General features: G+C 52.2%; 11 protein-coding genes across 11 annotated transcripts; 5 read left to right on the top strand and 6 right to left on the bottom strand.

Moving 5' to 3' along the window:
- Positions 1-1,167: 1,167 nt before the first annotated feature.
- On the bottom strand, positions 1,168-1,427 carry CGCA056_v002633 (uncharacterized protein; the record flags this gene model as incomplete). Its single annotated transcript, XM_037317890.1, has 2 exons — positions 1,168-1,192; positions 1,246-1,427. The coding sequence occupies 2 exons, from the start codon at positions 1,425-1,427 to the stop codon at positions 1,168-1,170; spliced, it is 207 nt and encodes a 68-aa protein (XP_037182681.1).
- Positions 1,428-1,660: 233 nt separating this feature from the next.
- fap1-7 (L-pipecolate oxidase) lies at positions 1,661-3,191 on the bottom strand (the record flags this gene model as incomplete). The annotated part of the gene is made up of 2 exons (XM_037317889.1): positions 1,661-2,972; positions 3,034-3,191. 2 exons carry the CDS (start codon positions 3,189-3,191, stop codon positions 1,661-1,663), a joined length of 1,470 nt encoding a protein of 489 aa, XP_037182680.1.
- Positions 3,192-4,553: 1,362 nt separating this feature from the next.
- qutD-8 (Quinate permease) lies at positions 4,554-6,352 on the top strand (the record flags this gene model as incomplete). The annotated part of the gene is made up of 4 exons (XM_037317888.1): positions 4,554-4,692; positions 4,750-5,844; positions 5,894-6,239; positions 6,292-6,352. 4 exons carry the CDS (start codon positions 4,554-4,556, stop codon positions 6,350-6,352), a joined length of 1,641 nt encoding a protein of 546 aa, XP_037182683.1.
- Positions 6,353-6,915: 563 nt separating this feature from the next.
- On the bottom strand, positions 6,916-8,041 carry CGCA056_v002630 (putative 2-hydroxyacid dehydrogenase; the record flags this gene model as incomplete). Its single annotated transcript, XM_037317887.1, has 2 exons — positions 6,916-7,437; positions 7,499-8,041. The coding sequence occupies 2 exons, from the start codon at positions 8,039-8,041 to the stop codon at positions 6,916-6,918; spliced, it is 1,065 nt and encodes a 354-aa protein (XP_037182682.1).
- Positions 8,042-8,810: 769 nt separating this feature from the next.
- Positions 8,811-9,232, top strand: CGCA056_v002629 (uncharacterized protein; the record flags this gene model as incomplete). The annotated part of the gene is made up of 2 exons (XM_037317886.1): positions 8,811-9,091; positions 9,178-9,232. 2 exons carry the CDS (start codon positions 8,811-8,813, stop codon positions 9,230-9,232), a joined length of 336 nt encoding a protein of 111 aa, XP_037183629.1.
- A 674-nt stretch (positions 9,233-9,906) lies between these two features.
- On the bottom strand, positions 9,907-10,898 carry CGCA056_v002628 (Meiotically up-regulated gene 14 protein; the record flags this gene model as incomplete). The annotated part of the gene is made up of 3 exons (XM_037317885.1): positions 9,907-10,304; positions 10,357-10,614; positions 10,667-10,898. 3 exons carry the CDS (start codon positions 10,896-10,898, stop codon positions 9,907-9,909), a joined length of 888 nt encoding a protein of 295 aa, XP_037183630.1.
- Positions 10,899-11,627: 729 nt separating this feature from the next.
- On the top strand, positions 11,628-13,145 carry ydcJ-0 (Uncharacterized protein; the record flags this gene model as incomplete). Its single annotated transcript, XM_037317884.1, has 1 exon — positions 11,628-13,145. The coding sequence occupies one exon, from the start codon at positions 11,628-11,630 to the stop codon at positions 13,143-13,145; it is 1,518 nt and encodes a 505-aa protein (XP_037183623.1).
- Positions 13,146-13,673: 528 nt separating this feature from the next.
- Positions 13,674-14,675, top strand: qa-4-2 (3-dehydroshikimate dehydratase; the record flags this gene model as incomplete). The annotated part of the gene is made up of 1 exon (XM_037317883.1): positions 13,674-14,675. The coding sequence occupies one exon, from the start codon at positions 13,674-13,676 to the stop codon at positions 14,673-14,675; it is 1,002 nt and encodes a 333-aa protein (XP_037183624.1).
- Positions 14,676-14,824: 149 nt separating this feature from the next.
- On the bottom strand, positions 14,825-15,700 carry lvr-1 (Levodione reductase; the record flags this gene model as incomplete). Its single annotated transcript, XM_037317882.1, has 2 exons — positions 14,825-15,225; positions 15,283-15,700. The coding sequence occupies 2 exons, from the start codon at positions 15,698-15,700 to the stop codon at positions 14,825-14,827; spliced, it is 819 nt and encodes a 272-aa protein (XP_037183621.1).
- A 983-nt stretch (positions 15,701-16,683) lies between these two features.
- Positions 16,684-19,139, bottom strand: uaY-4 (Positive regulator of purine utilization; the record flags this gene model as incomplete). Its single annotated transcript, XM_037317881.1, has 6 exons — positions 16,684-17,622; positions 17,691-17,889; positions 17,949-18,127; positions 18,179-18,879; positions 18,939-18,987; positions 19,041-19,139. The coding sequence occupies 6 exons, from the start codon at positions 19,137-19,139 to the stop codon at positions 16,684-16,686; spliced, it is 2,166 nt and encodes a 721-aa protein (XP_037183622.1).
- A 2,615-nt stretch (positions 19,140-21,754) lies between these two features.
- CGCA056_v002623 (uncharacterized protein) lies at positions 21,755-22,583 on the top strand (the record flags this gene model as incomplete). Its single annotated transcript, XM_037317880.1, has 4 exons — positions 21,755-21,785; positions 21,840-21,957; positions 22,020-22,084; positions 22,141-22,583. The coding sequence occupies 4 exons, from the start codon at positions 21,755-21,757 to the stop codon at positions 22,581-22,583; spliced, it is 657 nt and encodes a 218-aa protein (XP_037183627.1).
- Positions 22,584-22,724: the final 141 nt, after the last annotated feature.

Genomic DNA, 22,724 nt, shown 5'->3' with positions numbered 1-22,724 from the left:
AGTAGTTTTGCTACCGCAACGGCCCAGAACGCGAGGTCCCTAACTCTCAAGTAAAGGGAGAGAGTCAGAGGCCCCGCGATCCGAACCGTAAATTGCAGAAGCGAAAGAGGAAAAAAAAGAAGAAGCAGAGCTTCAGGTCCCAAAAATTTGCGCAAGGATGCGTGACACTCACCAAAGGGGGCCAGGCAACCTTCAAGATATAGCTGCTGACCCGAGTCGAACCAATGTCCTGTTGCATCTGTAAGAAAGACAAAAGAAACGAAAAGCAAAAAAAAAAAACGAAACAAAACAGTAAGGAAAGACAGCAAGAAAAGACAGCAAGAAAAGACAGAAGAAGAAAACAGGAAAGGAAAACAGAACAGCAAAGACAGTGATGCAATAGGATATTGGTTCGGCCCAGGACAGTAGGCATATCTCGAAGGTTGCGTAGCTCACTTCAGTGGTGTCAGGCTATGCTGCGTATGAAGAAAGGAGAGAGATTTCGATTTAGTCTTGATGCTCGTGGAGTTTTATATAGATATCAAGGGGGAGGGAGTATGAGCCGGGAACGGTTTCGGTGACAGAAACATGAACCTGTACAGACCCTTTTGCCTTCCATTTCCATTTTGGATTGATGGGTCTATACCGTAAAGGTTGTAGCTTCTAATGCATCCAGTCCTGTTACCACCCACAAGGTGAGCAAAAGACCTCAAAGGTCATCGGGAAGCTACCTTTCAATACTGCACTTGTTTCAAAAACCACAAAGGTTACCTCGAAAAAGGAAGTGGTGACTTGGCTTTATGTTGTTGCTAGACCAATATGAACCTTGCTAATACCAAATACCTGTGTGTCCGCAAAACAACTCTTACTTAGCTCGAGACATAACTCTTCTGAACCACGGAAAAAATGAAGTGTATTCATTCATATACACAACAAGGTTGCGACACAAGGTACGAAACGGCCAAACCCCATTCCCTCCTGCAAGAAGCCAACACGCCGATACATCATGCATTGCGACGGAAGAAAAGACGATAGTATCGTGCCGTTCCGATTCAGAAAAACGAAAGGCTGTCGTATTTGAGAGGCGAACTGTCGGCTGCTGGACGAATAACCAGTTGTGGTCACAATTGGGCCGCAGTCGCGAGCAATCAGCATACGTGCATGCCTAATGTAGCTGCCTGGCAGCGTTTAAGCCCTTACATCGCGGGCATGCCTTCACAAATGTTAACAACTTTGCGGCGTTTTGAAGGAGCTGCAACAACGTACTGTCTGGAGGCAAGTTTGGATTTGTCGGCCTCGATCGCCCAAGTGTTGTCCTGAATCGCCTGAGCGTCTTTGTCGACCCACGCGGAACCAGGGACAGGAACTCCCGGAGTTGCGGGTGCGCCGTTATTCCTGTAGGGGTGAATACCGGCGGAGGCGAAGCCGGCGCATGCAGTGACCGCCATGACGAGAGTGGTGAAACGCATTCTGTATGGTAGAACGTTGATAATCGAGTTGAGCGTTTGTTGTTGGTCGTTCGGTCTATGGCTAGAGGAGTTGCGAGAGAAAGGTGGAGGGAATGGGAAAGATCGGAGGTAGGTGCGCCAGAGCCTTTTTTTAACCAAAGACACGTAATTAGTAAGGTTTATCATATGCGGCTTCCCGCCATAAAACGCCCTTCATAGATGTCTAGAATCGCTTAAAGCTTTGACATGACACCACCGCCAATCTCAACCTCGACGGCCAGTGGGACATTACCCAGAGCCCTTTCGCCCTTGCTCCCCTCCATCAAGACATTGTATGGCTTTTCATCGGCCTTGATTTGCCTCCACTTCCACAATTTGGGCGGAATCTGGTCCTGTCCCTTCCCCTCGACCGCGTCTACCACCCAGTTGCCAATGTTAGGAAGGTACTTGAAAGCGTGTCCACTGCCGCCCGTCGCCACCATCAGTGACTCGTCCGTGCCAGGCACGTGGTCGATGACAAAGTGGTTATCGTAGCTATCCGTGTACCAGCAGATCCTCGAGAACGTAATGTCGATGCCCGCTTCGCCCAGCTCCGGAAGGTTTTCCGCCAGAAAGGCTCGGATGACCTTGAGAGCCTGCTGTGGCACCGTCTTGATCCGCTCGTCCCCGCTGCCTGCGGCAGACGACCACCGCGTGACGGGCACGCTGCGCTCCTTGCCGTCGCCCTGGACGACAGGGTTGGTGTACTTTGTCCCGCGGTACCCGACCTTGAGCCATCCGTTCTCGTCGCGCGGGAAGCCGTACAGCCCGCCCTCGGCGCCGTCGCGGATCTTGTAGGTGAAGGTGGGGAAGTTCTCGGGCGCGAAGCGGTCGAAGAGGGGCGATTCGCGGGGGATCTTGAGGAGCACGACGGACCCGGCTGTTGTCTCGCAGAGGCCGTCCATGGAGGGCAGCAGGGACGGGGTCCAGCCGCCGCAGGCGAGGATGGTTAGCTTTGCGGCGTGCGTCTTGCCGTCGCGGGTCTTGATGCCTGCGACCTTGTTGTCTGCATAGACCAGAGACTCCAGCGCGCCGGCCTCGGGGTCGAGGATGAAGTTGACCCCCTGAGAGGCGGCCTTGTGGAGGGCAAAACGGCAGGCTTTGTCGGCTACGGCCATGCCTCCGGTGGTGTCAAGGACGCCGGCTGCCTTCATGCCACGTTTGAGGCGGCGGAAGGGGTCCATGCCGAAGGCGAAGCCCTTTTCTTCGGCAATCTTTTGGTGGGCGGGGGAGATTGTGATGAGTTGGGTGTTTTTGTGACCTGCTGCTTCCATGTTGTCGACGGTGTCTTGCTCGAATTGGGGCAGGGATGCCGAGTCTGAAGCGGAGAGGTTGCCATTGTTGACGAACACTCGGTCTGTGGTTTTGAGGCCGGGTGGGAGAGTCTTTCCCGTGGCTAACTCTTCGTTCCACGCGTTCCAGCCCTCAAGAGCTTCAATTGTAAGGCCTTGGTACTCTGTTTGAGATCCGTATGCTGAGCGGATGATTTTATTCATATCTGAACGGCTGTTAGTTGATGGTTTAGAACACCGGATATATGCACTTGCCTGCTGAAGCGCCATCGCACCCGTTGAAATAGGAGTACAGTGACTTGTGGTATGGCTGTTTATCAAAGACTGTCACGTTTGTATAGCCGCGGCGCGAGAGGTGCACTGCGGTGCTCAGACCGAAGATGCCTGCGCCGACGATGATGATGGCATCATCTTTGTTTGGTGTGGGCGCCATGATGTTTACGGCCAGCGTCTATTCGTGGGGCGGGACTAGTATTATGAAGATAAAAAGTGCTCAACTTCCTCCAAAGCTCATGCACAGGAGTCTTGTAACCGAACTCAGTCGAGAGGAGCGTGCGTGGATAAGCAGCAACTACTGAGACAAATGGTCTTCAATGAGCTTGGCTTAACAACAACCTAGCCTGCTGATGGCAGCGAGAAGAGACCGAATATCCGGACCTGCGTCCAATCAAGCACTTCGGATTCTAATCAGGCCCATTGACGCGGTTGCAACGCGTATGGCACGATATTTCGGGTTCCGCCGTGGTCGGCCGGTCGAGGCTCGCAACGGACAAGGGCAACAAAAATGCGGGGGAGGCGGGGGATTTGTTGCGGATTGAATCTCCAACGAGGGTTTGTTAGTGAAGATGTTAATGAGTCAAATAATCTCCGACTGAGACTATCAGAGCGTGTTCTCGGGAGGTAGCGAGGTGAATGTAAAGAGAAACAGAGAAGGCAGAATGAGACAACCTCGATATGATAAACCCTTCAGACAATCCCTACATGCAATGGCCCGGCGAGTGGAGTTCCCTCCGCTTCGTTATCTGTCCGGCGTCACTATCAGAGATACTTCACCCTCTAACGCACACTACCGCGTTGTTGCCGGAGCCCAACCCATGTCGTTGCCTCCCCGCTAACGCCGTCGAGGTCCGGTCCCGGCAGCTGATAAACTGCACCCCGCCCCTCATTTCATCGCGGCCTTGGGCCCCCCTGCTCGGATTGTCCCGGATAAGGGTCCAGGGGGCTTCTGGTCGGCGCACCCAGTCAACTGGTGCCCAGCGCGTGTTACTCAAGTGAAATATGGCGAGGAGAAGAGAGCACGGTTCACTTTGAGGGGAAGATTCCTATCTCCCAAGAGGCTTGGCTCGCGTGAGGGCCAACGCCAACGTCCAAAGGGGGTTGAGCAGAATGGAAGTATCCGCGCAAGCACGTTTTCCCTGCTCTACCCCAGATTTTCCAGCATGCAACTGCGAGGACCGACGAACCTGACAGCCGGGTCTCTCTTCTCCTTGGTTGGGACGAAAAGCAGCGTTCTGGATGGGGAGCTGGGGCCCGTCTTTGTTGCTTTAGTCTTGGCTTGCTGATAACGTCCGCCTGACCGATAGACACGACAGAACATGTCGTTGATTTGTCGATCTGAGATATACATATCCTTCCTTCCTCTTCCATCTTTTGACGATATACCCCGGTGATTGGTTGCGACTCCATGATTGTATCTCAGAGTTGTATCTGTGCTCCTGTCTCTCTGTTCAATCCCAAAAAAACAAACGCACGAGCGAGTTTAGTCGTGACCGCAAGTGTCACCGTATCCATCAAGATGGCCATCAAAGAGGTCTTCACTGAGTCGACTTTCGCCAAGTACATCAAGGCAATCCGAGAGTCCCCTAGAGAGCTCATCGCGAACCGTAACCTGCTTCTAACAGCTGCCCTCTATGCCACGAGTGGCATTCCCATCAGTAAGTCACCTTCAACATCCCTCATCCCACCGGGGACCACTCTAACGTAACGGACAGCATGGGACCAAGGCTCATCATCCGTCGTACCCTCACTTCCGGGCTTCCAACAAGACTTTGGCATCACCTCAGCCACAAACCCTACACAAGTCTCCAACTTCATCTCCTTCGTCTACATCGGAGCCGGCATAGGCGCCGGCCTCTCCTTCTTCCTCAATGACCGCATCGGACGTATGTGGTCATACCGTCTATACATGAGCATCTGGATCCTTGGACAAATCATCGCCTCGGTCTCCTTCGGTCATCTCGGCGCCCTCTACACGGCGCGCATAGTTTCTGGCCTGGGCATCGGTGCCTTGACGGTTACAGGACCCGTCAGCATTGTCGAGATCGCCCCCTCAGAGATCCGCGGCCTACTAGCCGTCTGGTTCAGCGTGGCCATGCTGCTCTCCCTGACAGTCTCCGTCTTCATCGTCTACGCAAGCTTTGTCCACGTCGCCGTCGGCCGAATGCAGTACCAGCTCGTCTTCTTCGCCCCGACAATCGCCATGGCGATCCTGATCGCACTCAGTTTCTTCCTGTACGAGAGCCCTCGCTGGTTGTTCATTGCCAGACGCGACGATGAGGGAATCAGCAACTTGATCACCCTGCGAGGCCTCCCCGCCAGCCACCCCCGTGTCGCTCACGAGATTGAAGACATCAAGATCCAGATCGCGAAGGAGGAACAGAAGTTTGGACGCAACCCTGGTGTGTTGGTTCTGATGAAGGACGCTTTCCTCGTGCCCACGAACCTGCGACGCGTTCAGCAGTGTGTGCTGTCGTACGCCCTCGCGCAGTTGTCTGGCGCAAACAGTGTCACTTCCTACCTCGTCCCCATCCTTGCCATGGTGGGCGTCAGTGGAGGTACCTCGCGAAGCTTATTCCTCAGCGGCATGTACAGCATGGCCAAGTTCTTCTTCACTCTGATTGCAAGCTTCTTCTTCATAGACGCTCTCGGCCGGCGCCGCAGCTTGTTCACTGGAATTTCCATCCAGATGATCTCTGATCTGTACCTTGGTGTTTTCATTAAGTATCGTCAAGAAGGAACGGTTGCTCCTGGTTCAAGCGAGGCGGCTATTGCAGCCATCTTCATCCATGGCTTCGGCTATGCCGTTGGTAAGGCATTCCCAGCGTAACGTAACAGTCATTTTCTAACATTTTGCAGGTCTGCTTGTTCTACCCTACGTTTTCGGCGCTGAACTATGGCCCAATCACCTCCGCTCTTTCGGCAGCGCCTTCTCCCAACTCTTCCACTGGCTGTTCTTCTTCGGCGTCAACAAGGGCATGCCTTCGTTGCTCAGCCAGACGCACAACTGGGGTGCCTTTATCTTCTTCGCGGGATGGTGCTTCCTCTCACTGGTTTATGTCTACTGTGTTGTCCCCGAAACGTCTCAGCAGAGCTTGGAGCAGTTGGATGAGCTGTTCAAGGGCCCATGGTGGAATGTCAACCGCAGGGCCAAGCAGATGAAATTGCAAGCCCAGACAGCCGTCCTTGATGCCCAAGAGTCCATGTTAGTATTCCACTCTCCAGATTAAGAACGCAAGCTAATCGGTATAACTCAGCAGCGAGTCTGATTCCAACGTGGCGAAGGATAAGGCACAAGCCGTCGCCCAGAAGGTCTAGATCCGGATAAGCTCTGCTAGGTTTCCGGCCATTTATATTCGTAATCTGGGCCTACGAAAGGCTTCTGTATGGACTCTCAGCTATAGTAATCACATATGAAATATCAAATACTACTTGTCTCGGCCATTATAGCTTATGCCACGAAGTTTGATAAGAGTCGGGCTCCTGAATCACAGCTTTCTAATGCAGAGGTAGGTTTTCAAACTTCTGAGTCAACAGTCTTATTCGGAAAGTTTCGGTGTTTGCGAAATTCAAATGTCGCAGCCAGACAGATGTGTATGAAGGCGGCGGTTGACGTACCCGTTTATCGCGGTGTCGCAACATGTTACCTGCTCCTCACATCCAGTAATGATCTGGTCAATATCCAGTATTTTTCGTTGGAATAGATGCAAAGAGGACATGATCATGTAGGACTTTCATTATACGTAAGTAGCGTTTACTTATAGATGTAGTAGTCTCTTCAAATGAAGTCAACCCCCAGGCTGCTCTTTAAGCCTTCAATGTACGTAACCCCAGCCATCGCTGCTCTATGTACCTGTATGAATTTGATATGAGAAAGATTTTCAGCTGGAGAGCTTCTCAGCCTTCCTTTTCGTAATGTCAATAACAGGCGAATTAGGCTTGCCCGTCTTGAAAAGCGCCCTGATATTCTCAAAGCATTCCCTCTCCGCCTTCTGGAACGCCATATCCGTCAGACCGCCGAGATGGGGCTGTGCGATAACATTCTCGTGGTTCAACAGCTCGAGGTCGGGGTTGGGCTCGTCGCAGAAGACGTCCAGGCCAGCCCGCGCAACCTTGCCGGACGCAAGCGCGTCCTTCAGGGCCTTCTCGTTGATGACGGGGCCGCGCGCGGTGTTGACGACGAAAACGCCATCCTTCATGGCAGCGAACTCGTCGGGGCCAATGAGGCCTGTGGTCTGGTCGTTGAGAGGGCAGTTGAGCGACACAATATCTGACTGCCCAAGAAGCTCGTGGAGGGAGCTGCAGTATGTCGCGTTGTATTTGGTTTCTTCTTCCGCGGGCAGCTGATGCCTGTTGTAGTACTTAATCTTGAGGTTGAAAACCGCCGCCTTCTTCGCCAGGTACTGCGGACAGAGGATGTTAGACATTGTGCAACTCCGTAACTCGATCGCGGATGACACCAACCTTTCCAATAGCTCCCATTCCCACGATACCCAGGGTCAGCCCAGAAGGATCCCTTCCAGGCACGAGGCCAGGCGCAGCCCTCCACGTTCCCGCGCGGGCGCTCCTCTCTGCGTTGCTCGTGTTGCGCAGCACCGCCAGGGTCAGGAACATGGCCATATCAGCCGTCGCCTCAGCGACGGCGTCAACGGTGTTGCAAAACCACATGTTCTCGGACGCCATCCACTCGACGTAGAACTCGTTGAAGCCCGCGCTAGCGGAGGTGATGATCTTGCAGTTGGGCACAAGCGCGCTGAGCAAGCCCTCGTCAAAGGGCTCGTAGGGCGGGGTGCCCATGCGGATGATGAATGCGTCGATGGGCCCGTCTTCCTTGATGGATTCGGGGAGCATGGCTATCGTCTCGGCGCGGTTGGTGGCTTCGAGAACGGAGTAGTCGAACTCGGTCTTGAAGTCGGCGAGGTAGTCATCGCCGACGAACTTGGGGGTGCCGAGGGCGACGACGCGGGGCTTCTTGGAGCCGGTCTCGTCTATGCGCGTGGGAGCCATTGTGAATGAACTTGTAATGGAATGGGAATAATGGTGATGCAGTTCAACAGCAGGAAAAAGATGAACAACAGATCACAGAAACTGCTAGATGGCGCAAGTTAAGACGCGGGGCAGGAATATGGCGGGGTACAAAAGTTGGGATGCGACGCGCGCTCCAGACAGCATAGAATATTAGCGATAGCTTTGGGCAGCTTTAGAAATAGCTGCGAAACGCATGTCCCGGGAATAACGAATAATTCTTGCTCTCGACACACCACTTTGCCATCAAATTAGGCAAGTCGCGTGGCATAACAGCATCCGGTTCGTCCCTTTCTTGCTTTGCTCCGGTGGGCGGCCGATGAACGGAGGGATGAAGCTAGGTCGGATTCTCCCGAGCAGGGATGTCCCACACGGTGACATTGTTGGCGTCGTGCTCGGGAAGAGCCGAGTCTAAGGGATGTTGGCCGGAGCCCCTTCAATTTGTCGTCTTTCTGTTACGTATTTGATGCGGGGGAAGTTTGTGTGTGTGTAGCACTGTTTACGGCATCTGCTCAGGTGATTGCATTTTGAATATCTTATGTCTGGGTTATTGCTGGGATTATTGATCAGTTGAAACTCCATGAGGCCCACGAGTAAGATTCATTGAGTGGGACTTTGCGGGGGGACATAACTGCAATTGAAGCGACAGCTGCCGTGCTGCGAGTTGGATGCCACAAGACTATAACGAAGGCACTTTGCGAGAATCTGCAACACCAAGGGCTGAACATTCCGCAGCTGAGATCATTTCGACATGGCCGAGTTTGCGGACCTGGATGCTCTCCCTCCCCTGGGCTTCATCTCCATCGACCTAGACATCCACCGTCCCCCGGGCGACCCATACAATGAGAAGACGTGGCCCTTCCCACTGATTCGTGAGATGGCTGAAGGGTCCAAAGTGTCGCAGGTTGTTAGTTCTGATCAATACGACTCTGCCTTCATTGACCGATTTGTCGATGCGGGTCTTCGGTTGGCGGCGCGGGGATGTGTGGGGATCATCACCAGCTGTGGCTTCTTGGCCATGGCGCAAGCCGAGTGAGTTTTGTGAACTCCGATTGAGTTGGAGGGTTTCAATGCTAAATATGTCCCAAGTCTCGCTGTAAGGTTGCCCATTCCAATAGCAACCTCGTCTCTGGCACAACTGCCCTCAGTCTTGGCTCTGTTGCCGCCAGATAGCTGTGTTGGGGTTCTAACATACGATGAGACGAAGCTTGGGCCGAAGCATTTAGCTAGTTTTGTACCAGATTCTTGGATGCCGAGAGTAATAGTTCGCGGAGTTCCTCCAGGTGGTCATCTGCGAAACATTATTAGGGAGAACGGCGCCCCTTACGTCCATGCCGATATTGAGGCGGAGTTGGTGGCTACTGCGAAGGAATTGGTCAAGAGTCGACCAGAAATAAGGGCTGTGGTGTTAGAGTGCACAAATATGCCACCATCATCCAAAGCAATTCATGCTGGACTTGGAGGGAAGATACCAGTGTACGACGTATATACTATGGGGAGATGGTTTTATTCGGGCTTGGTACGACAGACACCGCCCGATTGGGTGGTATGAATTAGGTTTTGATTGTCCATTCCCAAAGACCGAGGTACTTCATTATATAGGAATATATATAGAGCAACGAGTAGTCGTGAGTCTCATACTATTGCCGCAGTGTTTGTTAAAGTATCTTAGACAACGAAGTAATGATAACTTGAGGTTGCACTCAGCGAACGCTTCGTATATCTTCTTGGTATTGAGTAACACAGAGTCAACATCAGATCTTGGCCACTGCCTTGAGCCCCATACCACACGGAACGAAACGGACGGTTGTGTCATGAAGCTTGGGTTTGTATCTGAACAGGGGTATTTACAACAGGAAGTCGCCGCCAGACTCCTTCAAGATCAACTGGTACTCCGGAACGAACTGCATATACATGACTTCAGGTGTGCCGGTACCGTCCTTGGTGTACTGGGCCTCCTCATCATCAACCAAAGTCTTCTTCAGACCACTTGCAGCACCATTGCTTCCCGGTGCAATGGCGGACTCAATCAGAAGCTGCGATTGACAGGCACGCTCAAGAGCGATGAAGAATGCAGCGGCCTCGCCGATCGTGCCACCGCAAGTAAGAAGGCCATGGTTCTGAAGGATGAGGTTCTTGTTCGTGGGGCCAAGGTTGTCGGCGATGCGCTGGCCTTCTTCCTTGGCGAGGACAACACCACCAAATGAGGGGTACACGGAGAGATCGTTGTAGAACATGCATGAGTCTTGACAATGAGATTAGCAAGCGACGAGGTAGGTGATGGCTTGAATCCTGACCTTGATTCAACATCTCGATTGGTCTGCCGAAAGTACTCCATGCCCGGCCATAGGGGCTGTGCATGTGGCAGGCAGCGTTGATGTCCGGTCGCCTCTTGTGTAGGGCCGAGTGGATCATGAAGCCGGCCGTATTCACGGGCTTATCGGCACCGCCCAGACGGTTGCCGTCCTCGTCAATGTGGACCATGTCCGACACCTTGAGGACGCCGAAATGCACTCCGTACGGGTTGATCCAGAACGTCTCTGGTCTTACGGGGTCTTCGCTAGCGTGTAAGTCGACGAAGGTTTGTGTTTCCCTGGACACACATACCTCTGAGACTGATGTGCCCACTGCTACCGTCCGAGAAGCCCAGCTTCGCAAATATGCGGAAGGCAGCGGCCATCTGTTCCAGCTGCCATTGACGTGCGGCCTCTTTCGACTCCGGCACGGGGATCTGATGGAGTCTCTTCACCTTGCCGGTCGACTTTCCCGAGTCCAGCGCCGAGGCCGGAGCCGGTGCGGGGGCCGGGGCGGAAGTAGGTTCCGTTGCGCTGGGCGACATTTTTGTGTGGAATGTGACGGTGAGGACAGGGTCAGAGTTGCTTCAAAGAGCCTGGCCTTGTGCCTGTTTTCCTGAGGTCCGATTTATTGAAATCGTTGAAGCCTCAATTCTGAAATGCAGACAATGTGCCGCTGAAGGATGTCTACTCCGCACAATCTGAGCCCTCGTGTTGGATGGCACGGATAAGCAAATAGATGTCGCCATCCTCGGAAACCCCCGACCCCGCCGCCGCCGCCACTAACCGTCATTCCTGGCTGCACGCCCCCCTCACAACGCCTTATCCATGTCCGGGACGGAGAAGCCCCCCACCTCCATATCAACGTAATCCTGCTTTGGGCTTATCGGCAGCACCCGGTGAAGGGATTGGTAGGTGTCCGCGATGACCTCGGTGACGGCACGATTCGGAAGCCGGCTTCCAGCTGAGGTGAGCAAAGCAGCCAGTGTTGATGTGGGTTCAGTCGGCTCAAGTCTCGGGAGGAACCATGGGCGTCATGTGAAACTTGTTGACACCTTCCGAACTGATCGTATGACCGGGAGCACTGCGAGAAACATGGGACGGCTGCGCTCTGAAGCTTTGTTTGATCTTATAAGGAAACAAAAGGAGCGACCATTTTATCTGGATCTTGTCTAACGTATTAACGATAATATTTGCTTTATGTCGGGCCCGATAAACAACAAAATTACACATATGCCAATAATTCCTCTGAGGGAAACCTGCCGCATCTAATTATGTCTGCCGGTCTGCTCTCCGCATCCCGTGCCGTGCCTCCGGGACAGCCGGGGCCGGATGCCGCCTACGTCGACGCCGACACACTCCGCACCACCTTTGCCCTCGCAATGTCTACTATGTACAAGGCCGAAGTTCCCCTCTACGGCGACCTCATCCAAATCGTCCAGAAAGTCAACAGAGATGCACAGGCAAGAAAGCTTGAGGGCCTCGAAGGCTCCGCAACGATGGACGCTAGCATCGACCGTCTTACACTCGAGAGACATGGGGCCATCCGTCTTGGAACACCCGAAGAACTACACACCGTCCGCCGTATATTCAACCTTCTCGGCATGCACGCGGTCGGCTACTATGACTTGTCTGTTGCGGGATTGCCGATGCATGCAACATGCTTCCGTCCAACATCGCCTGAGTCGTTAGAGCGCAATCCGTTCCGCGTCTTCACAACACTTCTCCGCCCGGAGCTTTTGAAATCTGGTGCTGCACGAGGCGTAGCACTGAACCTTCTCAAGAGACGAAACATCTTTAGCGACGCCCTCATTAACCTCCTCGATACTGCCGAGTCTACACAAGAAGGTCGCCTGACCCCTGAGCAGGGAGAGCGGTTCGTCATCGAGGCTCTCCGCACATTCAGCTGGCAGCCTTTGGCTGCAGCGACACATGAAGAGTATGCTCTTCTTCGCGACGAACACCCGATTTTGGCGGACATTGCCTGCTTTCGGTCATCACACATCAACCACCTCACACCTCGCGCCCTCGATATTGCCGCCGCCCAAGAGGCAATGCTTGCAGCTGGCATGGCCGTGAAGAGCCGGATTGAGGGTCCACCACCGAGGAAATGCCCCATTCTCTTGAGGCAAACCAGCTTTCTAGCACTGCAGGAGGGAATCCGTTTCGCTATTTCAGGACGAGATGAGTTCGTCGATGGATTCCACAAAGCAAGGTTCGGCGAGATTGAAGAGAGAGGGGCTGCTGTCACACCTGCGGGCAGGAAACTGTTCGACGAGCTTCTTGACGACGCCATGGCGACGACACAAAGAGGGGACAAGGTCGTACCATCTGCTGTAGACCAAGTTTTCAAGGAGACTTTCGAGAAGTTCCCTGATGATTGGAACGAGTTGCGTCGTCGGGGCCTTGTTTACTCGGAGTATAAATGCGCAGAGGGTGCTCGAGAAAAGCTAACTGGCATCCCGAACCTTGAAATCGTCAACCCAACCTCCTTACTTGACCAGCTCGTCTCCGCTGGGGTGCTGGAGGCTCTGCCAATTACCTATGAAGACTTTCTTCCGTTCTCGGCCGCTGGCATCTTTCAGTCCAACCTTCAATCCAGTACCAGCACCAGCGACTCGGCCATGGATAAGGAGGACGCAGCAAAACCAGACTTACACGGCTACGAGAAAGCTTTGAAATGTCATGTGTTGGATGCAAATGAATTATATGCTCAGGCGCAGCGCAGTAGTTTGAAGAGGTGCGCCGAAGAGCTGAGTCTTAGTCTTCAGGACGTTTCTAGGTTTCTATAAGTGGAGTGCATCTTTCATTCGTGAAGCCGAGGACTTGGTGTACTGTTAGATCCTTTCATTTATATTCAGCGTTAGCCAAATGACTTATTTATGATATTTCTTTTGCTTTCCTTGGGGCTTAAACCCGCCAGTTAAAGTAGCATGCAAGAACTACTGGAAGATGGGAGCAGCCTATGACAACCACAACCAACACTCCCCGGTACACTACGATTGCAGCGACTGGATGGTCATGATGCAGTTGGCAGAACTCGGAGGAGCCCCACTTGCCCTTAGGTGCACATCCCCGAGCATCTCCTCGACAATGCATGCAGAAGGATTCTAGACACATCGGACATGTCAAACCGAGACGCAGAGACGATCCTCATGATGGATGACGTGGCAGAGTGGGTGTGATTTTAGCCGGCACGGTTTTCTTGACCTACCTAGAGCAAGGCTCGTTCCCGGTAGATCAAAAGGATGCAACAAGAGCTAGCTCGAAGGCACCACATTGCCTAGTACGAATCCTCAGGTTATCAAATCCACACGAAGATGATGCCAAAACTCCCTTTTCGCAACAAATGGGCGATAGCCACGATGTCTCTTGGCAAGCATCCATCGCATACACTTGAGCGAAAGATAGAAGCCACTGCCAGCTGCGGTTTCTCAGGCATAGAGCTCGTGCATACCGACCTCCTCCATCATGCCACGTCAAACGGTCTTTCTCCTCTGGAATCTGCAAGAAAGATCAATAATCTCTGCACATCGCTGAGTCTTGAGATTCTCAGCCTGAATCCCCTGAAGAATTTCGAAGGAAACCTTAGTACACCGTTGGAAGAACGACTGCGCGTTGCCAGCAACTGGATCAACCTTGCTGTGGCAGCCGGTGCAAAGTTCGTCCAAGTACCATCGCAGTTTCTCCAGCAATCGACAAACGATGATGGTGTGATCATACCAGAGTTGCAAGCTTTGGCCGACCTTGCAGCCCAGAGTCGGGTCAGCATCGCATACGAACCAGTAGCCTTCGCTGCCTTTCACGCCCAATGGCAAGATGGCCTCCGTGTCGTCAAAAGTGTTGGCAGACCCAGCTCCAAACTCTGTCTCGACTCTTTCCATATCCATAGTCGGCTGTGGGGCGACCCCTACGCTCATACCGGTCAACTTCCAAACGGCGAGACAGAAATCGCCGAATCAATGGCGCAATTCCTCAAAGAAAACCCCAAGAAGCATATGTGCTACATGCAACTTTCGGATGGCTCTCGGTTTGACCCTCCTTTGACAGACGATTCTCCCTTGTTCGATGGCTTGGAGGTCAAAGATGCCCGCTTGGCTTGGTCGCGGAGCGCTAGGACTTTCCCTGTGGAAGAGCCTGGCTACTTTCCTGTGGTCGAGATTATGAGGAAATGGTTGGTGGATTATGGGTGGGACGGTTGGTTCTCTTTGGAAGGCTTTCTCATAGAGATGGAGTTGGAAGAAAGCGGCCCAGAAGCCGCGGCCGAGAGAGCAAGAGTTTCCATACAGGCGTTCTATGAGAATGTGCATTCAGCTGCTTAGGTAGTATTAAGAATCAAGATGGATCGATAAAATGCAATCATGAATATCCCATTTACAGTTTTACTACTGATACTCTCTCGAAAAAAAAAAGAATCTAGATTTAGATTGTCGGTCAAAGGACTTGTATCTTCAGCTTCATACCAAAGCTTCTAAAAGCTGACGCAACCTCCATCAATCTTCAAGAAGCCCCCAGTCATAAACTTGGAATCATCACTAGCTAAGAACGCCACGACAACCGAGATATCATCAGTCTCGGCGAACCTTCCCAACGGCATACCTTTTCTCAACTCCTCCATCTTTTCTGGGCTCCAAGATGCCTTGAACATTGGTGTGTTAATGCCGCTGGGATGAATGGCATTTACACGGATGCCCAGCGGCCCGAGTTCTGATGCTGCCGTGAGAGCAAGCCCTCGTAACGCGAACTTTGAGCTCGAGTAGACTATCAATCCTGGGGTGCCTCTCAGACCGGCTATTGACGACGTCAAGATGATGCTTCCTCCAGTGCCCAAATCCTTCATGGCTTTGGCAGTGTACTTGATGCCCAGGAACGCTGCTATTGTTAGGAAGGTGCAAATATCACCAGGTTGTGCAGATAAAGGATACATACCAGACTTGACATTGACCTGCATGATTCGATCGTAGGTTTCTTCGGTTGTATCGAAGATGCTCGTCGATTTATAACTCACTCCGGCGTTGAGGAATGCGCAATCCAAACGTTGAAAATGACTGGCAATCTTTGTTGTATACTGCTCGACAGCCTTCTCAGAAGTGACATCGGCCGTGACTGTCAATATGCGATTCTCAATCGTTTTTCCGGGTATGTTGACCTTGAGCTGCGAGACGGCGCGCTCGAGGTCATCTGAGCTAATATTCACTAGACCAAGATTTGCACCCTCCTGCAATAGTCGTGCAGAGGTTTCCAATCCGATTGAGCCACCTGCGCTAGTCACCAACACAACCTTTCCCAGCAGGCGTTGCGAAGGAAGACTTGTGGCTGTTGCTTCTTTGGCTGAATTGTCCACCATGTTAGGCACTAGTTTAGACAAGACGCTGTACTTGAAGCTCGATGCAAACCATTCGGTAATAGTGAAGGACTTTAAAGGGGGTTCGGGCGCGGGGTCCTGCCAGAGCGAGAATTCGTCCAAGACGAGGCTTTCTCTCCCTCTGTACCATCAAATAATGAAATATGGATAAAAATTCAAGCAGCATACTTCTCCGTATCATCGAAGGAGTCCAACCCCTCACATCAACTACTACAGTCCAACTATCCTACGTTCAATTGGCTTCAGCGGAACTGACGTTGGCCTCCTGGCGACTGGGGTTTACGGCATAGTCAAGATGATGACAACACTTGTCTTCATGGTGTTCTTCGTCGATAGATTCGGCAGACGACCGGCCCTTCTCATTGGAGCCATTGGAGCAATGGTGGCCATGTTCTACTTGGCTGGCTATTCCGCGTTGTCCGGCTCATTCGAAGGTACAGCCCCGGCGGATGCCGGTACCCGCGCTGCACTGGCTTTGATTTACATTTACGCCATTTTTTACGGCTTCAGCTGGAACGGCATTCCGTGGATCTTCGCCTCTGAGGTGCTGCCCAACCGAGTCCGCACGCTTGGCATGATGATTGCGGTTTGCGCACAGTGGTTGGCGCAGTTCATAGTTGTGTACAGCCTTCCACACATGATCAACAAGATAACATGGGGGACTTTTCTTTTCTTTGGGGCGTGTACGGTGGTTGCGTTCATCTTTGCGTTCCTGTTTGTTCCGGAGACCAAAGATGTCCCGTTGGAGGATATGGACATGTTGCTGGGAGCCAATGCGCCTCTGCTTGCCAGAGCGGCTCGTAAGGAATATTTGGAGGCACGGGATGCTGGATTGAGCAACCTAGTTCTTCACATGTCTCAAGAGAAGGAACAGGTGGAGCAGGAACATGTTGAGGGTGAAGGTATCTAGAGGAAACAGTGATATTGTGCGACAATCACTCGGATAACTTATTCAAATCTCTTCCCTAGAACTCTCTCACCCCTTGTAGTAGATTAAGCTGTTGTACCAACCACTCCGACTCTTGAGGTATAGCCATGGGATCTAAGTCATTGATCCAGTCTTGCATGCCAGAGGGACTGGTGCCACTCATTGGAACATGACTGTCCATGCTTGGCCCCGGGCCGATCGCTGGTAGTGACGTGGGTCCTGGTTTATGCCCGTCGTTGCAGACCATGGTGATTGTTCGTTGTGACAATGTCTCGAAGATATCGCGGTAAGTCGTCGCCAAATTCCACCGTTCAGCGATGATGATCAGAACAGTCGTACACGCCATGCAGGTCGTCACAACATCGGCCTGTCGAATAGAGTCTCGGACGCGCTTCGACCTCCAGAGGCAGTAGAGATATGTGAGTCCACCGAGAAACAGAATATGAAGGCTTCCCCAGGTGAACTGAACGGAAGAACTTTGGTACACCCGACGATAGAGAAGACACATCTCTCGCGCACGAACCGCACACTCTTCTAAAGCCCTCTCAGTTGCCTCGACATCATTTACATTCGATGAGTCACTGCAGTTAGCAGGGGTATGACTACCCGGCATTGCCATCATGTAGTGTCGATACAGAAGCAGGATGGAGTGATCATAAGCCAGCTGAAACCACGATCTTGACGTGAAGACAGATAGCGGATGAGACACCGAGTAGTCTAGTTGGTCGGGTGTGTTGACGCGCCATTCATCTAACTCTTGGCGAAGGCTTTCGACGGTTGCCCTCTGGCCACAGTGATTTCCGCAGCGCCGTATCGACGGTGGATAAAGATTGTCGCTAATCTTTGTCCACAATCGTCGAAGCTTAATGGCATGAACGAAACCCGTCATTAGTGTTGGCGGACCAGTCGGGTTTGTACGGGGGTTGGCCATTAGACCTCCCGATGTAATGTTTTCGTCGTCCATGTCAAGTGGAAGCTAGAGCAGGATTTTGTCAGACACCTCTTGTGACGTACGATTGAACTGGTGCTGTGTCTATGGCTTACCTCAACATCAATAGAGTCATCAGGAATACCAACTGGCCGGCCAAGGGTGAAAGCCACAACTCTGTCGATATCATAGGCCACCCAGAAGCATCTCTTGGACATTTCCTTCGTAAGAGCGTCCGTGTTTTTATGATACTTCTCTGCACTTCGGTGATATCCAAGCTCGATGCAATGGCGGATAGCCATACCAGAGACCTTCCTATAGTGACAGCCAGTCAGCTTCAAACAAAGGGGAGGAGACTCTGACCATTCACAAACCATAAGCTGACGCCAACTGGTGACCTGATGGAGTAAACCGCACAAGACAGGATAGCCTGTATTGACTCTAAGCTATCGAGATCTAAAACAGCTGCAATGTGGTCTAGTGCCATCGAATAGTAAGCTTCGGCAGCATCGTAATGACTCTGACCAAGCACAAGAGAACCAATCGCATAAATCTAGTGTCAATGTAAGCATACGAGGAATCGACGTTTTGCCGAAAAGCTCACCATCAATACGAAAAACAAAGAAACTCCGCTGACGCTACTGATATCACCTTCAAGACTCGCTTTCAAACAGCTCTCTTCCCAGATTTGGAACGTCGGCTGGTGAAGAAAGGGGTATTGAGGATGAATGTTGTTGAAGTAAGCCTGAGAAAGATTGGCTCTCAAGGTGGGCGACGGCAGCCGCAACGGAACTTCGCGAGGCACCTCAGAGCCTGGCCCTTTCGCACGACCCGCATGGCTATGCTGTGAACTACCACCTCTACTTGCAAGACCCATGGTAGCGCTCACAATCCGCGAAAAGGAGACCGCCGAGGATGGCCCGAAGTAGTGAGGCTCTCTGCCAGCGGCGCTGAGACAGAGTAAAGCAACTTCCGAGGATAGCATGTCGACATGGTGATCATCAGCTTCTATTGATGGTGCACGCAGTGCTCGGGAGAAGTCCATGTCCTCGAACGAAGACTGCTCAGGTAGGGTTGGGAAAGCGGTTGGCATGTGCATGATAGGCATAGGTTGGCTGGTCGAGCCTGTAGGGGGCGGGGCTGAATGATCGGCATCGTGACCCTCGTTGGGACCGAAGTGGTCGAGGGCCACTTCGGGCCGGACCTGTTGCAAGAGACCTTCCAGATAAGCTACACGGGCCTCGAGGGACTTCATGTAGTCGCGCGGGCGGTGTAAGCCAGTCCCTGGATCTTCAACTAGGCAGTCTACCTGACTGTCAGTAGGGCCTATTCATGTGCTGATGAGGTCCCTTTGAGAGCCATACCTCTTCCTGTTCTGACGCAGTTCTGGCACTTGGGGCTTTGTCCATCGCACTATGAATGTTAGAAGAGCCTCAGGAAACAGGGGGCAGCTTAGTTTGATGAACCTTTAGTTTCTTTTGCTTGCAGCCGATACAAGCCAACATCGTTCGCTCGCCGAGCCGCGGGCGCTTTGCCGTGTGTGTGCTGGTCTTCTGACTGCTCATTGTGAAATGCAAGGTGAAAGTTCCAGCCAGCAGCAAGGTAACGTCTCCCGATCAGATCTCCAATGTGGAGAAAGTCAGATATCGCGTGCCTTTGAGGGAGAATCAACGGCTGCGAGTTACCTCTGATCCGATATCGTGGAGTCCGGGGGAATGTGTCAGCAGCGTTTAATTTGGCTGATAAGGGGGGTAACAGTGCTCAATGCGCCCATCTCCCTGCGGGCACGCTACCATTATCAAGTGCGGGGACGTTGGAGAGATTCTCCCTACAGTGGTGGAAGCACTATCGGGACTTTCCTGTGGGCTCGGATGACACATTTTATCAGGCAAGTAGCCATTGTTAGTGCGTTCGGAGGACCCGTTAATCTACCGCTGCTATCCCGGCCGGCATCGGAGGAGTGGGCCGAGGTACGCCGACATCAGCTGTTCAACAAACCGTTGATGTTTTCTGTCGGACTTTTGCCCCGAAGAATGGACACATCGACTGTTTATAAGCAAGAGCTTTCATGCAAAGAAAACTATGGACGGCGGTAGTGGAAGACAAATTCGAATAGTAAAGCCACAAGCCCTGGATGACGATCACCAGTTGAGTCGGGCGGATCTCTCTCCGATGGACAGAGACTACTAAGCCAGCCAACGGTGTAGGGCGGATCGGTGGCCCCTATCCTTATTAATAGCTTGTCCGGTTGCGTAAAATGCACACAAGGAAAACAAGCCCTTTATTGACAGAGTCAGCAATGAAGAGTCAGATACGAGGTGCAGAATGCGGGATGGTGACATGGTCTGCAAAAATGTACCCAGGTCGACACGACTGGACTACAAGGCGTAGAGGTGAGCGCATTTCTTGAGTCAGATTCTATAGCTCGTATGAGGAATTCATCTTTTTATACACTTCGCGGTATTATTCTGATTTGTGCGCTTCAACCCTATTCGTCGTCTAGGAAGTGTTCAGGTCATCAATGAATGCTGCTGGTTTGAGAATGGTGTCATGTGACAAGGCGTAGTGATCAATATCCTTGCAGGAAAAGCCATCACTCGTAGCAACGCCCGTAGCACGTCCTTCTGAAGTCGAGAAGTAGGATTCGTGGCTTCAAATTAGATCCTTAGAACCGGAAGGACGGCTGTCAAGCCTCCCATGCGCCCGCATCTCGCTGGAATTACTAGTTGCAAAAGTCGCCTGTCGAACAATGCGAGGCTTTCTGGTTCTTCAACGAGATCCTCGCTAGCCCTGCATAGTAATCATTGAAGACCGTTTCGGAGACCGACGTTCTCGCTTCTACCGGCTTAACGCGATGTCGCAGGACCGGTTCGACCGGCTCGACCGGACATATTGCTAGCACTAGGTCGGAAGGAAACACCGCTCCGTGTTGACAGACTTACAATTACGAAATAGCCTCAGTGAAGTGTTCGCTTCCTTTCATCTCCCCTGTGGCGTCTGGAACCGATTCTAGTGCTGAAGATCAGTCCCGGATAACTGGGACAAGACTACCCGAATGAGCAAATCGTACGTGGAAATGCCGTTTTCGTCCACGACCCAGACCTTTACTTCCCTTCACAGGCTCAGATGCCCCGGTCGTCGAGAGCGTGATGAGGGAACCATACCCTTGGCACGCAAATCAGCTGCACCGCAGACAAGGTTTCCTTTGAGCCAAATAGGAAATCAGATGGAGAGGAATAGACTCACTCTCTGACTCTCGCTAAGCCTCTAGCGTCCACAACCTCGGTGACCTCGACACTCGAGCCCTTCTAGAACAAAGTTTTGAGGTTTCATCTTGTCATTTTGCCCTCCGCACTGAGTGGCGTAATCCAAGAGGATAATGGTCGTCCTTCCCCCTCATCTTCTGCTTATGGCCGCCGTCTCCTCATCTCCGACGTTGTATCTCTCTTCGCACGTAACGAAAAGCCGCCAAACACAAACCGAACCCGCCATCGACCACATCGGGCCATGTTACAACATCTTCAATGATCGTTCTTCTGCGTCCGCACGCATGATGCACCTGCTTTACAAAGCATTGACCAGTGCCTCGATACCTCCGCTCCCGCTACCGCCGCGTGATTACGCCGATTCGGCCGAGGATGTCGACACGCACAGTATAGGCGGCGTGATTGTCGCGTCCGTCGTGCCCGCGACGGCGATCTCGACGATGTTTGCTCTGTCGCGGTTGTTCGTGAGGGGATGGATTCAAAAGAAAGTGCACTTTGACGACGGAATTCTTCTGGCCGCGGTGGTATGAACGCTCGTCTTCGTGTTATCGGACAATTTTGGCTGAGCATCACAGATATCGGGATGGACATCGACAGCGACGACATTAAAGGCCGTCGCGATTGGCCACGGGAGGCACGTCGCATCGCTGAGCGACCATCAGAAGGAGGCGATTTTGCACTGGACCGTCATGGCTTTCTCCTTCGGCATTTTTGCTCTGATACTGCCGAAAATCGCCGTGGTCGCTCTCATGAATCGACTCCTTCAACCTAAGAGGGGACAACGCTTATTCTTGTGGGCTCTCGTTGCATTTTGCTCACTAGGCCTGCTGGGAAACGTTCTGGGATTATATACGCAATGTTCACCATCTCAAGCTGAGATGTCGTTCATGACGAAAGCTTGCTTAGGACCAGATATGGCCGTGGAATACTCAATATCAACTAGCGGTAAGGTCGAAGCTTATCTCACATGGAGACACATCTAACCTGGCGGCCTCTCAGCGATATCTGCGGCAACCAATGCATATCTCGCAGTTTATGTGGCTTTCTCGATACGCAAGCTTCATTTCGCGAGAAGGAAACTGTTAGGAGTATTGATATCGATAGTGCTGGGCGCTGTGTAAGTGATATTTTGAACGAGGCTGCGATAAATATTTAGTTTGCTAACCACGTTCTTTTCAGTGCCTTGATAACTGCCATATTTAAATGCACAAGATTGAAGTCATTAGGTAGCCCTGATTTTACCTGTGAGCGACACTAATGTCAATTGTTCAATAATGATTTCGCTGACGCTCTTTCACAGATGACTCCGCTGACCTGGTCATCTGGACAAGTCTCGAGGCCGACGTGGTCATCATCGCTGTGTGCATCCCAGCGATGCAGCCTCTTATCGACCATCTCTTGCCGCATCCGAGCGACGCAAGTACCATTTCCTCTCACGCCCCGACATCACCAACATCCTTCACTCCACGCAAGAAGCTATGGAGCATCAGCCACGATCCGGAGGCAGCAAGAGACTGGGACACGGAGATTCAGATCCCAGAGATGATCATGGTCGAGCGAGAATTTGAGATCAATGTTACAAGAAGCGTACACACATGGACGCCAGACACGAACCCGTCGGCAGTGACGGATGATGAGAAGTTCCGGATAGTGAAGGACCAAGGGCCAGACGGAACTGTCACGACGACGGTGGTTGTGATGTCGTCGGCACCGGCCGACGTTACGAGATTCCCGCAAGCTTGAAATACCCCTATGACGAAATGATTACGAACATACAGATAATGAACGTAATTATAAATGCACTCACCTTTGAGTCATAAAAATTTCACTCGCGTGTGAAGATGAGAACGAGTGCGAATTGCAGAGCGACAGCATCCAATATAC

This window comes from Colletotrichum aenigma (genome assembly GCF_013390185.1).
Source record: "Colletotrichum aenigma strain Cg56 chromosome Unknown KSG_Cg56_contig02, whole genome shotgun sequence".
NCBI classification, from domain to species: Eukaryota; Fungi; Ascomycota; class Sordariomycetes; order Glomerellales; family Glomerellaceae; genus Colletotrichum; species Colletotrichum aenigma.
Note: the sequence above shows the minus strand (reverse complement) of the source record. Positions and strands in the feature narration are given on the sequence as shown.